Raw genomic sequence first — 16350 nt, forward strand, 5'->3', positions numbered from 1 at the left:
CTGAAGGTACAGGCTGATCTCTAGTGTAGAGCAGGTCATAAAGGTACAGGCTGATCTCTAGTGTAGAGCAGGTCCTGAAGTTACAGGCTGATCTCTAGTGTAGAGCAGGTCATAAAGGTACAGGCTGATCTCTAGTGTAGAGCAGGTCCTGAAGGTACAGGCTGATCTCTAGTGTAGAGCAGGTCTTAAAGGTACAGGCTGATCTCTAGTGTAGGTCAGGTCCTGAAGGTACAGGCTGATCTCTAATGTAGAGCAGGTCTTAAAGGTACAGGCTGATCTCTAGTGTAGAGCAGGTCTTAAAGGTACAGGCTGATCTCTAGTGTAGAGCAGGTCCTAAAGGTACAGGCTGATCTCTAGTGTAGAGCAGGTCCTGAAGGTACAGGCTGATCTCTAGTGTAGAGCAGGTCCTAAAGGTACAGGCTGATCTCTAGGCTAGAGCAGGTCTTAAAATTACAGGCTGATCTCTAGTGTAGAGCAGGTCCTGAAGGTACAGGCTGATCTCTAGTGTAGAGCAGGTCCTAAAGGTACAGGCTGATCTCTAGTGTAGAGCAGGTCTTAAAGGTACAGGCTGATCTCTAGTGTAGGTCAGGCCCTGAAGGTACAGGCTGATCTCTAGTGTAGAGCAGGTCATAAAGGTACAGGCTGATCTCTAGTGAAGAGCAGGTCCTAAGGTACAGGCTGATCTCTAGTGTAGAGCAGGTCCTAAAGGTACAGGCTGATCTCTAGTGTAGAGCAGGTCATAAAGGTACAGGCTGATCTCTAGTGTAGAGCAGGTCCTAAAGGTACAGGCTGATCTCTAGTGTAGAGCAGGTCCTGAAGGTACAGGCTGATCTCTAGTGTAGAGCAGGTCTTAAAGGTACAGGCTGATCTCTAGTGTAGAGCAGGTCCTGAAGGTACAGGCTGATCTCTAGTGTAGAGCAGGTCCTGAAGGTACAGGCTGATCTCTAGTGTAGAGCAGGTCCTGAAGGTACAGGCTGATCTCTAGTGTAGAGCAGGTCCTAAAGGTACAGGCTGATCTCTAGTGTAGAGCAGGTCATAAAGGTACAGGCTGATCTCTAGTGTAGAGCAGGTCCTAAAGGTACAGGCGGATCTCTAGTATTTTGTTGCCACACTACCAAGTTGTGTTGACTCCCCAGGGCCAGGTTCACTATGACTACAAATATAGTAGTGTTGGCATTTCTAAGTAGTGTCGCTAGGCTGTGGTGGTCATGACATTTAGTCAGACGGTAACTATCATGGTAATGACCGTCTGTCTCACGGTATTTTCTCCCCAATCTTGTGATATCCAGTCTTGTCCCATCGCTGCAACTCCCGTACGAACTCGGGAGAAACGCAGGTTGAGAGCCATGCGTCCTCCAAAACACAACCCTGCCACAACCGCTCTTCTTCTTGACACACTGCTCTCTTAACCCGGAAGCCAGCCGCACTAATGTGTTGGAGGAAACACCGTACAACTGACGACTGAAGTCAGCGTGCGGCGCCCGGCTCGCCGCAAGGAGTGGCTAGAGCTCGATGGGACAAGGACATCTCGGCCGACCAAACCCTCCTCTAACCCAGACGAAGCTAGGCCTTATGGGTCTCCCGGTCACGGCCAGCTGCGACACAGCCGGGGATTAAAACAGGGTCTGTAGTGACGCCTCTAGCACTGAGATGCAGTGCTTTAGACCACGATACAGAGCCTTAGACCGCTGCGCCACTGGGGAGGCCTCACTTTTTCATTTTATTTATATCATATTTTTCTCGAACGATTGCCAAGTGAGTGCGCACATGGAGCTTCTATTCTGTGTTGAGTGTAAATGTGTCGGTGACCGAGTGTGTAAACTATAGAGTAATTACGTAAGCGCTGTGTGGTTACATTAAATTGATGTCTCCTTTGATGCTTGCAGCATATGCGAGAGGTCGCCGAGCGGAGGCAGCAGCTGGAACTGGAACACGAGCAGGCATTGGCTATCCTCAAGTTCAAACAGAATGAGATCAAACGACTACAGCGGGTGAGATGGCAACACCACACATTGCCTCTGGTCCTCTGGAGCTCAGTTGGTAGAGCGTCTGCTAAATGGCATACATTTACTGTCCTCTCTCTCTCCCCTGCCTTCTAAACAACAACCACTGCCCAGCCAAAGCCTGTCCTCTCTCTCCCCTGCCTCCTACACAAGAACCACTGCCCAGCCAAAGCCTGTCCTCTCTCTCCCCTGCCTCCTACACAAGAACCACTGCCCAGCCAAAGCCTGTCCTCTCTCTCCCCTGCCTCCTACACAAGAACCACTGCCCAGCCAAAGCCTGTCCTCTCTCTCCCCTGCCTCCTACACAAGAACCACTGCCCAGCCAAAGCCTGTCCTCTCTCTCTCCTGCCTCCTACACAAGAACCACTGCCCAGCCAAAGCCTGTCCTCTCTCTCTCCCCTGCCTCCTACACAAGAACCACTGCCCAGCCAAAGCCTGTCCTCTCTCTCTCTCCCCTGCCTCCTACACAAGAACCACTGCCCAGCCAAAGCCTGTCTTAAATATAAGGCTATGCGCTCAGCTATACAACCAGAACATCCAAGCAACCCTGTTCCCAGAAATCACTCAGCAAGACCCAATCACCTCAAATTACATTTTTCGGCTTCACTTTTATTATGGGTATTAAAGACTTTGTCCAGTAAGAGGTAGCTGTTGGGTGCAAAGTTTGTTGGTTAATTCTGGAGGGAACTATTATGAGGGATTAGATGTGAACTAAGTAACTAAAGAACATATTTGCATGCATTGAATTACACTTTGTGAGTAGAATCATTAAATAAATAGTTTTTATTTTTCCATTCAACAGGCTGAGTTTTTCGCCAAGAGGGAGCATGAGGGAGTGGTACAGATGCTGGAGGTAAGTCTGATCTGGTTGTTGTAGTTCTCTGCTGCTGAGGTCTGGTTGTTGTAGTTCTATGGAGTAGAGGTCTGGTTGTTGTAGTTCTATGGTGCTGAGGTCTGGTTGTTGTAGTTCTATGGTGCTGAGGTCTGGTTGTTGTAGTTCTATGGTGCTGAGGTCTGGTTGTTGTAGTTCTATGGTGCTGAGGTCTGGTTGTTGTAGTTCTATGGTGCTGAGGTCTGGTTGTTGTAGTTCTATGGTGCTGAGGTCTGGTTGTTGTAGTTCTATGGAGTAGAGGTCTGGTTGTTGTAGTTCTATGGTGCTGAGGTCTGGTTGTTGTAGTTCTATGGTGCTGAGGTCTGGTTGTTGTAGTTCTATGGAGTAGAGGTCTGGTTGTTGTAGTTCTATGGTGCTGAGGTCTGGTTGTTGTAGTTCTATGGTGCTGAGGTCTGGTTGTTGTAGTTCTATGGTGCTGAGGTCTGGTTGTTGTAGTTCTATGGAGTAGAGGTCTGGTTGTTGTAGTTCTATGGAGTAGAGGTCTGGTTGTTGTAGTTCTATGGTGCTGAGGTCTGGTTGTTGTAGTTCTATGGTGCTGAGGTCTGGTTGTTGTAGTTCTATGGTGCTGAGGTCTGGTTGTTGTAGTTCTATGGTGCTGAGGTCTGGTTGTTGTAGTTCTATGGTGCTGAGGTCTGGTTGTTGTAGTTCTATGGTGCTGAGGTCTGGTTGTTGTAGTTCTATGGAGTAGAGGTCTGGTTGTTGTAGTTCTATGGTGCTGAGGTCTGGTTGTTGTAGTTCTATGGTGCTGAGGTCTGGTTGTTGTAGTTCTATGGTGCTGAGGTCTGGTTGTTGTAGTTCTATGGTGCTGAGGTCTGGTTGTTGTAGTTCTATGGTGCTGAGGTCTGGTTGTTGTAGTTCTATGGTGCTGAGGTCTGGTTGTTGTAGTTCTATGGTGCTGAGGTCTGGTTGTTGTAGTTCTATGGTGCTGAGGTCTGGTTGTTGTAGTTCTATGGTGCTGAGGCCTGGTTGTTGTAGTTCTAAGGTGCTGCGCTCTGGTTGTTGTAGTTCAATGGTGCTGAGGCCTGGTTGTAGTGATCACAATATAGTTGCCAAATCTAGGAAAACCAACGTTCCAAAGGCTGGGCCTAATATAGTGTATAAGAAGTCTTACAATAAGTTTTGTAGTGATTCCTATGTTAATGATGTAAAGAATATTTGTTGGTCTGTGGTGTGTAATGAGGAGCAACCAGACGCTGCACTTGACACATTTATGAAATTGCTTATTCCAGTTACTAATAAGCATGCTCTAATGTTGTCTAATGAGACTGAGGTGAAGTAGCTCTCTTACGGGTAATGTGTCAATATTCAATATGTTGATACAACAGTAGCTAAGATGGGGAGAAGTCTGTCCATAATAAAGCTCTGCTCTGCCTTCTCAACAACACTACCAACAAGGCAGGTCCTACAGGCCCTAGTTTCTACCTTCTGAACAACACTATCAACAAGGCAGGTCCTACAGGCCCTAGTTTCTACCTTCTCAACAACACTATCAACAAGGCAGGTCCTACATGCCCTAGTTTCTACCTTCTCCACAACACTATCAACAAGGCAGGTCCTACAGGCCCTAGTTTCTACCTTCTGAACAACACTGTCAACAAGGCAGGTCCTACAGGCCCGAGTTTCTACCTTCTGAACAACACTATCAACAAGGCAGGTCCTACAGACCCTAGTTTCTACCTTCTCAACAACACTATCAACAAGGCAGGTCCTACATGCCCTAGTTTCTACCTTCTCAACAACACTATCAACAAGGCAGGTCCTACAGGCCCTAGTTTCTACCTTCTGAACAACACTGTCAACAAGGCAGGTCCTACAGGCCCTAGTTTTTACCTTCTTAACAACACTATCAACAAGGCAGGTCCTACATGCCCTAGTTTCTACCTTCTCAACAACACTATCAACAAGGCAGGTCCTACAGGCCCGAGTTTCTACCTTCTGAACAACACTATCAACAAGGCAGGTCCTACAGACCCTAGTTTCTACCTTCTGAACAACACTATCAACAAGGCAGGTCCTACAGGCCCGAGTTTCTACCTTCTTAACAACACTATCAACAAGGCAGGTCCAACAGGCCCTAGTTTCTACCTTCTTAACAACACTATCAACAAGGCAGGTCCTACAGGCCCTAGTTTCTACCTTCTGAACAACACTATCAACAAGGCAGGTCCTACAGGCCCTAGTTTCTACCTTCTGAACAACACTATCAACAAGGCAGGTCCTACAGGCCCTAGTTTCTACCTTCTTAACAACACTATCAACAAGGCAGGTCCTACATGCCCTAGTTTCTACCTTCTCAACAACACTATCAACAAGGCAGGTCCTACATGCCCTAGTTTCTACCTTCTCAACAACACTATCAACAAGGCAGGTCCTACAGGCCCGAGTTTCTACCTTCTCAACAACACTATCAACAAGGCAGGTCCTATAGGCCCTAGTTTCTACCTTCTCAACAACACTATCAACAAGGCAGGTCCTACAGGCCCTAGTTTTGTCGTACCTGGACTACTGTTCAGTCGTGTGGTCAGGTGCCACAAAGAGAGACCTCTGAAAGTTACATTTGGCTCAGAACAGGGCAGCACGGCTGAGAGCTAATATTATCATGTAAATCATTCGTGGCTCAAAGTGGAGGAGAGATTGACTTCCTCACTACTTGTTTTTGTAAGAAGTGTTGACATGTTGAATGCACCAAGCTGTCTGTTTAAACTACTAGCATACAGCTCAGACACGCATGCCTACCCCACAAGACATGCCACCAGAGGTCTCTTCACAATCCCCAAGTCCAGAACAGACTATGGGAGGCACACAGTACAACACAAAGCCATGAGTACATGGAACTCTATTCCACATCAGGTAACTCATGCAAGTAGTAGAATCAGATTTAAAAAACAAAAATACACCTTATGGAACAGCGGGGACAGTGAAGAGATACACACACAGGTACAGACACGCATACACACACACTCTATACACACACGTACATTGTAATATTGTTATATGGTGGTTTTATACATTTTGTATTGTAGATATGTAGTGGTGTAATGTTATATGATGCAAAAAAGTGTTTGGTTGATGTAAGTGCCTTAATATGTTTGGACCCCAGGAAGAGTAGCTGCTGCCTTGGCAGGATCTAATGGGGATCCATAATTAACCCCAGGAAGAGTAGCTGCTGCCTTGGCAGGATCTAATGGAGATCCATAATAAACCCCAGGAAGAGTAGCTGCTGCCTTGGCAGGATCTAATGGGGATCCATAATAAACCCCAGGAAGAGTAGCTGCTGCCTTGGCAGGATCTAATGGAGATCCATAATAAACCCCAGGAAGAGTAGCTGCTGCCTTGGCAGGATCTAATGGAGATCCATAATAAACCCCAGGAAGAGTAGCTGCTGCCTTGGCAACAGCTAATGGGGATCCCTAATAAACCCCAGGAAGAGTAGCTGCTGCCTCGGCAGGAACTAATGGGGATCCATAATAAACCCCAGGAAGAGTAGCGGCTGCCTTGGCAACAGCTAATGGGGATCCCTAATAAACCCCAGGAAGAGTAGCTGCTGCCTTGGCAGGAACTAATGGGGATCCATAATAAACCCCAGGAAGAGTAGCTGCTGCCTTGGCAACAGCTAATGGAGATCCATAATAAACACCAGGAAGAGTAGCTGCTGCCTTGGCAGGAACTAATGGGGATCCATAATAAACACCAGGAAGAGTAGCTGCTGCCTCGGCAGGAACTAATGGGGATCCATAATAAACCCCAGGAAGAGTAGCTGCTGCCTCGGCAGGAACTAATGGGGATCCATAATAAACCCCAGGAAGAGTAGCTGCTGCCTCGGCAGGAACTAATAAGAATCCATAATAAACCCCAGGAAGAGTAGCTGCTGCCTCGGCAGGAACTAATGGGGATCCATAATAAACCCCAGGAAGAGTAGCTGCTGCCTTGGCAGGAACTAATGGGGATCCATAATAAACCCCAGGAAGAGTAGCTGCTGCCTCGGCAGGAACTAATGGGGATCCATAATAAACCCCAGGAAGAGTAGCTGCTGCCTCGGCAGGAACTAATGGGGATCCATAATAAACCCCAGGAAGAGTAGCTGCTGCCTTGGCAGGAACTAATGGGGATCCATAATAAACCCCAGGAAGAGTAGCTGCTTCCTTGGCAACAGCTAATGGAGATCCATAATAAACACCCGGAAGAGTAGCTGCTGCCTTGGCAGGAACTAATGGGGATCCATAATAAACCCCAGGAAGAGTAGCTGCTGCCTCGGCAGGAACTAATGGGGATCCATAATAAACCCCAGGAAGAGTAGCTGCTGCCTCGGCAGGAACTAATAGGGATCCATAATAAACCCCAGGAAGAGTAGCTGCTGCCTCGGCAGGAACTAATGGGGATCCATAATAAACCCCAGGAAGAGTAGCTGCTGCCTCGACAGGAACTAATGGGGATCCATAATAAACCCCAGGAAGAGTAGCTGCTGCCTCGGCAGGAACTAATGGGGATCCATAATAAACCCCAGGAAGAGTAGCTGCTGCCTCGGCAGGAACTAATGGGGATCCATAATAAACCCCAGGAAGAGTAGCTGCTGCCTCGGCAGGAACTAATGGGGATCCATAATAAACCCCAGGAAGAGTAGCTGCTGCCTTGGCAGGAACTAACGGGGATCCATAATAAACACCAGGAAGAGTAGCTGCTGCCTTGGCAGGAATTAATGGGGATCAATAATAAACCCCAGGAAGAGTAGCTGCTGCCTTGGCAGGAACTAATGGAGATCCATAATAAACCCCAGGAAGAGTAGCTGCTGCCTTGGCAGGAACTAATGGGGATCAATAATAAATACAAATACCAAATAATATATAGTATACAGCCATAATGTTGGCTAACGAGACTGAGGTGAAGTAGCTCTCTCGCAAGTAACATGTCAATATTTGTCCAAGCCACAGTAGCTAGTGGAAGTCACTCTCTCTGTCTCTCCCCAGAGAAGTGAGGGGTGAAGTGTGTTAGTTAAGAGTCTGTCAGTGTGGCTCTAGGAAGGCACACATAGTCCCACGAGAAGTAACACGCTCTGATTAGATGGAGCTACATCATTTATTATTCAACCAGACATGTCTCATCACCCCAACACACACACACACACACACACACTCTCATCACCCCAACACACACACACACACACACACACACACACACACACACACACACACACTCTCATCACCCCAACACACACACACACACACACACACTCATCACCCCAACACACACACACACACACACACACACTCTCCTCACCCCAACACACACACACACACACACACTCTCATCACCCCAACACACACACACTCTCATCACCCCAACACACACACACACTCTCATCACCCCAACACACACACACACACACACTCTCATCACCCCAACACACACACACACACACACACACACACACACACACACACACACACACACACACACACACACACACTCTCATCACCCCAACACACACACACACACACACTCTCATCACCCCACACACACACACACACACACACACCATCTCATCACCCCAACACACACACACTCTCATCACCCCAACACACACACACACTCTCATCACCCCAACACACACACACTCTCATCACCCCAACACACACACACACACTCTCATCACCCCAACACACACACACACTCTCATCACCCCAACACACACACACACTCTCATCACCCCAACACACACACACACACACACACACACACACACACACACACACACACACACACACACACACACACTCTCATCACCCCAACACACACACACTCCCATCACCCCAACACACACACACACTCTCATCACCCCAACACACACACACTCTCATCACCCCAACACACACACACACACTCTCATCACCCCAACACACACACACACTCTCATCACCCCAACACACACACACACTCTCATCACCCCAACACACACACACACACACACACACACACACACACACACACACACACACACACACACACACACACACACACACACTCTCATCACCCCAACACACACACACTCTCATCACCCCAACACACACACACTCTCATCACCCCAACACACACACACACTCTCATCACCTCAACACACACACACTCTCATCACCTCAACACACACACACACTCTCTCATCACCCCAACACACACACACACACACACACACACACACACACACACACACACACACACACACACACACACACCACTCTCATCACCCCAACACACACACACACACACTCTCATCACCCCAACACACACACACACACTCACTCTCATCACCCCAACACACACACACACACACTCACTCACTCTCATCACCCCAACACACACACACACACTCTCATCACCCCAACACACACACACACACACACACACACACACACACACACACACACACACACACACACACACACACACACACACACACACACACTCTCTCATCACCCCAACACACACACACACTCTCATCACCCCAACACACACACACACACTCTCATCACCCCAACACACACACACACTCTCATCACCCCAACACACACACACACTCTCATCACCCCAACACACACACACACACTCTCATCACCCAAAACACACACACACACACTCTCATCACCCCAACACACACACACACACACACACACTCATCACCCCAACACACACACACACACACACACTCATCACCCCAACACACACACACACACACACTCTCATCACCCCAACACACACACACACACACACTCTCATCACCCCAACACACACACACTCTCATCACCCCAACACACACACACACTCTCATCACCCCAACACACACACACACTCTCATCACCCCAACACACACACACACACTCATCACCCCAACACACACACACACACACACACACACACACACACACACACACACACACACACACACACACACACACACACACACACACACACACACACACACACACACACACACACACACACACACACACACACACACACACACACACACTCACACACACACACCATCACACACACACACACACACTCACTCATCACCCCAACACACACACACACACTCACTCTCATCACCCCAACACACACACACACACTCACTCTCATCACCCCAACACACACACACACTCTCATCACCCCAAACACACACACACACACACACACACACACACACACACACACACACACACACACACACACACACACACACACACACACACACACACACACACACACACACACACACACACACACTCTCATCACCCCAACACACACACACACTCTCATCACCCCAACACACACACACACTCTCATCACCCCCACACACACACACACACTCTCATCACCCCAAACACACACACACACTCTCATCACCCCAAACACACACACACACACTCTCATCACCCCACACACACACACACACACACTCATCACCCCAACACACACACACACACACACTCATCACCCACACACACACACACACACTCATCACCCCCAACACACACACACTCTCATCACCCCAACACACACACACACACTCTCATCACCCCAACACACACACACACACTCTCATCACCCCAACACACACACACACACACACACACACACACACACACACACACACACACACACACACACACACACACACACACACACACACACACTCTCATCACCCCAACACACACACACACACTCTCATCACCCCAACACACACACACACACTCTCATCACCCCAACACACACACACACACTCTCATCACCCCAACACACACACACACACTCTCATCACCCCAACACACACACACACACACACACACACACACACACACACACACACACACACACACACACACACACACACACACACACACACACACACACACACACTCTCATCACCCCAACACACACACACTCTCATCACCCCACACACACACACACTCTCATCACCCCAAACACACACACACACACTCTCATCACCCCAACACACACACACACACACACTCTCATCACCCCAACACACACACACTCTCATCACACACACACACACACACTCACACACACACACACACACTCATCACCCCAACACACACACACACACTCATCACACACACACACACACTCTCATCACCCCCACACACACACACACACACTCTCATCACCCCAACACACACACACACACACTCTCATCACCCCAACACACACACACACACTCTCATCACCCCAACACACACACACTCTCATCACCCCCACACACACACACACACTCTCATCACCCCAACACACACACACACACACACACACACACACACACACACACACACACTCTCATCACCCCAACACACACACACTCTCATCACCCCAACACACACACACACACTCATCACCAACACACACACACACACACACACACACACACACACACACACACTCTCATCACCCCAACACACACACACACACTCATCACCCCAACACACACACACACACACATCTCATCACCCCAACACACACACACACACAATCTCATCACCCCAACACACACACACACTCTCATCACCCCAACACACACACACACTCTCATCACCCCAACACACACACACACACTCTCATCACCCCAACACACACACACACACTCATCACCCCAACACACACACACTCATCACCCCAACACACACACACACTCTCATCACCCCAACCGATGCTAAACAAAACAGAGTATAAATATTTAATATTGCTTTCTCTCTCTCTCTCTCTCTCTCTCTCTCTCTCTCTCTCTCTCTCTCTCTCTCTTCCTCAGTCAGTAGACAAAAGACTTCCCTTAGTGGCTGATGCAGTGTGAATACCTTATCAGTCCTTTATGTAGTTTACACACCTGTCAGCATAGAGACGTTATTATAGCACCAACTTGCCCTCGTGTTGTTTCTAGCTAGCACTTACCTGGCGGCTGGATAATATGACAGTTGGAAGTGTTAACAGATGACTGTTATACTAGCTACCTTCCTTGTCAAGTTTATTTATGCTTATATGCTGCGACTGGGAAGTGCCAAGTGTTTAGTGTACTTTTGAACATATAATGAACCCACATGGCCCTTGACAACTATATTTTATTAATATTAAGACTTACAATATTATTGTTTGTAAGGATCACTGGCTCAGTTCAAATCCTCATCCTGCTGACTGGCTCCCGAAGACATAACAATGAAAGAAAATCTAACAGCCCGGTCGTCTTAAAGAATGTGTATATTGTTATTGCGTGTGTATAGCCTTTTGTCTGTGATTGTATATAATGTGTGCGTAAAGCATTTTCTCTGTGATTACATACAACGTGTTAATGTGTGTGTGTGTGTGTGTGTAAATGAAGTGTGTACATATTCTATTCTAGGACTGGATTCAGCGTGTATCGCAAAGGGAGTTGGTACAGTACCGTTACTCTCCTGATTGGTTGGAATTGCTCATTAACTATTCCTCCTACTCTCTCTTTTGCTGTCTCTCTCTCTCTCTCTCTCGATCCTTCTCTCTTCCTCTTTCTCTCAAAACAAAAGAACATCACTTGTAAAAGCTCGCTCTCTCTTTTTTCAGAGGAGAGAATAGGTACGGAGGACAGAGAGAGACATGCTAGAGAGATCATAGAAACAGACAGGATAGAAGTTTGGTACGGAGGACAGAGAGAGACATGCTAGAGAGATCATAGAAACAGACAGGATAGAAGTTTGGTACAGAGGACAGAGAGAGACATGCTAGAGAGATCATAGAAACAGACAGGATAGAAGTTTGGTACAGAGGACAGAGAGAGACATGCTAGAGAGATCATAGAAACAGACAGGATAGAAGTTTGGTACAGAGGACAGAGAGAGACATGCTAGAGAGATCATAGAAACAGACATGATAGATACTGTATCTATCACTAGGATTTACAGACACAGCCTTCTCTCTGAGGACCTGGACTCTGATTGCAGTGTGATTTTAGCCTATTAACTTTGTGTTCTTTCTTTTCCTGCAAACCAGACTACATTGGACTCCATGCAGGTACCAGCAACAACCTCACCCAACCTCAACTACCCCGTTTTCAACCTAAACCACCCAGATCCCAACCTCAACCCCCCCGTTCCCAACCTCAACCACCCCGTTCCCAACCTCAACACCCCCGTTCCCAACCTCAACACCCCGATCCCAACCTCTACACCCCGTTCCCAACCTCAACCACCCCGATCCCAACCTCACCCCCCCGTTCCCAACCTCAACCCCCAGATCCCAACCTAAACCACCCAGATCCCAACCTCAACCCCCCGTTCCCAACCTCAACCCCCCAGATCCCAACCTCAACCCCCCGTTCCCAACCTCAACACCCCCCGTTCCCAACCTCAACCACCCAGATCCCAACCTCAACCCCCCGTTCCCAACTTCAACACCCAGATCCCAACCTCACTCCCCCGTTCCCAACCTCACCCCCCGTTCCCAACCTCACCCCCCGTTCCCAACCCCAACCACCCAGATCCCAACCTCACCCCCCCGTTCCCAACCTCAACCCCCCCGTTCCCAACCTCAACACCCCGATCCCAACCTCAACCACCCCGTTCCCAACCTCAACACCCCGATCCCAACCTCAACCACCCCGTTCCCAACCTCAACCCCCCCCGTTCCCAACCTCTACACCCCGTTCCCAACCTCAACCACCCCGATCCCAACCTCACCCCCCCCGTTCCCAACCTCTACACCCCGTTCCCAACCTCAACCACCCCGATCCCAACCTCAACCACCCCGTTTTCAACCTCAACCACCCCGATCCCAACCTCTACAAAGCCGTAGACACAGGTGTCATTGCAGCAAGGTAGTGGCTCATTAGTTTGAGAATGAAGAACATATGTAAACGTCAGCGCTGGTGATACCCTGATGGTAGTTGTTTCTAGAGAGGTATTTATGGAAAGACAAAGATGGCCTCTAATGTTCTCTAGCTACAGCGGAGGTGGTCTATAATGTTGTAGCAGGCTTTGACTACAGCATGAGAATGCTGATTTGTGCTCTTTGTAAGGTGACAGGCTCCAGCCAGGTTTAGTGTGTGTCAGTGTATTGTACTGTACTATGTGCCTTTTCCTACACTGCTGTGTGTTTCAATCAGTTACATACAGGCCTAGTGGTAATTGTGTTCATTATATATAAACCCTTTGTGTGGACACAGAGAGTCCCTCTGATTCCGGCTGGTGTGTGAGTTTATATTTTGTATGTATCCGTGTGTGTCTTTTGTGTGTGTGTGTGTGTGTTTGTATGCATATCTGCGCGAGCAGTGTGTGTGTGTGTGTGTGTGTGTGTGTAGGCAATTAAAGTGTGTGTGAAACAGCCCGGGGCCAAGTGACACTGCTGCTAGATTAGAGTGTATCTATGGCACGGACTTCAGTCCCCCGCTGGGTTGGGTGCACGGAACCTTGGTCATAGGAGAATTGGCTTGGGATTTAAGCTCAGGGTGTTAAGATAGAGTTAGTCTGCTTTCTTAGGCAGTCGAGCTTTGACCCTAATAAAGTGGGGCTTCTCTGTCTCTTCTCTGTCTCTCTCTCTCTCTCTCTCGCTCTCTTCCTATCTCTCTATCTCTCCCTCTCCCCTCTCTATATCTCTTGTCTTTCTCTCCTCTCAAAGTATTTTAATCCAGTCTCTCTATTAGGAGCTTGATCTGTTCTATAGTGAGCAGCACAGTGACTCAAATCTTGTAAGAGAATGGGAAATTCCATTCACATTCTGTGTAATCAGTTAGTTGGATCTACTTGCTATCTGTCCCCATTTGACTTGGTTCATGCTAGCAGTCATTTGGTACCCGCTTTGCTTGGTGTTGTAGGTGAGAGGTTTGACAGGAAGCTGTGTTCAGACAGTTTTGTGTGTGTGTGTGTGTGTGTGTGTGTGTGTGTGTGTGTGTGTGTGTGTGTGTGTGTGTGTGTGTGTGTGTGTGTGTGTGTGTGTGTGTGTGTGTGTGTGTGTGTGTGTGTGTGTGTGTGTCAGTGAGCTTGCTTGTGTCTGTGTTTCATGTAGCTGCAGGCCCCTGTCACGTCAATACCAGGAAACTCCCACCACAACCGGAAGCGAAACCAGCCACTTATAGAAACTCACTGGGGGCTGAGACTAAACCCTGTAAAGCATTCTGTACACCCTGTAGAGCATTCTGTAAACCCTGTAGAGCATTCTGTACACCCTGTAGAGCATTCTGTAAACCCTGTAGAGCATTCTGTAAACCCTGTAGAGCATTCTGTACACCCTGTAGAGCATTCTGTAAACCCTGTAGAGCATTCTGTACACCCTATAGAGCATTCTGTAAACCCTGTAGAGCATTCTGTACACCCTGTAGAGCATTCTGTACACCCTGTAGAGCATTCTGTAAACCCTGTAGAGCATTCTGTACACCCTGTAGAGCATTCTGTAAACCCTGTAAAGCATTCTGTACACCCTGTAGAGCATTCTGTACACCCTGTAGAGCATTCTGTACACCCTGTAGAGCATTCTGTAAACTCTGTAAAGCATTCTGTACACCCTGTAGAGCATTCTGTACACCCTGTAGAGCATTCTGTAAACCCTGTAGAGCATTCTGTAAACCCTGTAGAGCATTCTGTAAACCCTGTAGAGCATTCTGTAAACCCTGTAGAGCATTCTGTACACCCTGTAGAGCATTCTGTACACCCTGTCGAGCATTCTGTAAACCCTGTAGAGCATTCTGTAAACCCTGTAGAGCATTCTGTAAACCTTGTAGAGCATTCTGTAAACCCTGTAGAGCATTCTGAAAACCCTGTAGAGCATTCTATAAACCCTGTAAAGCATTCTGTAAACCCTGTAGAGCATTCTATAAACCCTGTAGAGCATTCTATAAACCCTGTAGAGCATTCTGTAAACCTTGTAGAGCATTCTGTAAACCCTGTAGAGCATTCTATAAACCCTGTAGAGCATTCTATAAACCTTGTAGAGCATTCTGTAAACCCTGTAGAGCATTCTATAAACCTTGTAGAGCATTCTATAAACCTTGTAGAGCATTATGTAAACCCTGTAGAGCATTCTGTAAACCTTGTAGAGCATTCTATAAACCTTGTAAAGCATTATGTAAACCCTGTAGAGCATTCTATAAACCTTGTAGAGCATTCTATAAACCTTGTAAAGCATTATGTAAACCCTGTAGAGCATTCTATAAACCTTGTAGAGCATTCTGTAAACCCTGTAGAGCATTCTGTACACCCTGTAGAGCATTCTATAAACCTTGTAGAGCATTCTATAAACCTTGTAAAGCATTATGTAAACCCTGTAGAGCATTCTATAAACCTTGTAAAGCATTATGTAAACCCTGTAGAGCATTCTATAAACCTTGTAGAGCATTCTATAAACCTTGTAAAGCATTATGTAAACCCTGTAGAGCATTCTATAAACCCTGTAGAGCATTCTATAAACCTTGTAGAGCATTATGTAAAC

At 47.7% G+C, this 16350-nt stretch overlaps 1 protein-coding gene across 1 annotated transcript in view; it reads left to right on the forward strand.

The window, feature by feature from the left end:
* Positions 1-16350, forward strand: part of tspoap1 (TSPO associated protein 1) — a 228614-nt gene that overhangs the window by 153884 nt on the left and 58380 nt on the right. The window contains 3 exon segments of the mRNA XM_045717400.1: positions 1887-1991; positions 2806-2856; positions 12922-12942. Of these exon segments, the coding sequence (XP_045573356.1) occupies positions 1887-1991; positions 2806-2856; positions 12922-12942 (177 nt within the window).

Source organism: Salmo salar, chromosome ssa04 (genome assembly GCF_905237065.1).
Source record: "Salmo salar chromosome ssa04, Ssal_v3.1, whole genome shotgun sequence".
NCBI lineage: Eukaryota > Metazoa > Chordata > Actinopteri > Salmoniformes > Salmonidae > Salmo > Salmo salar.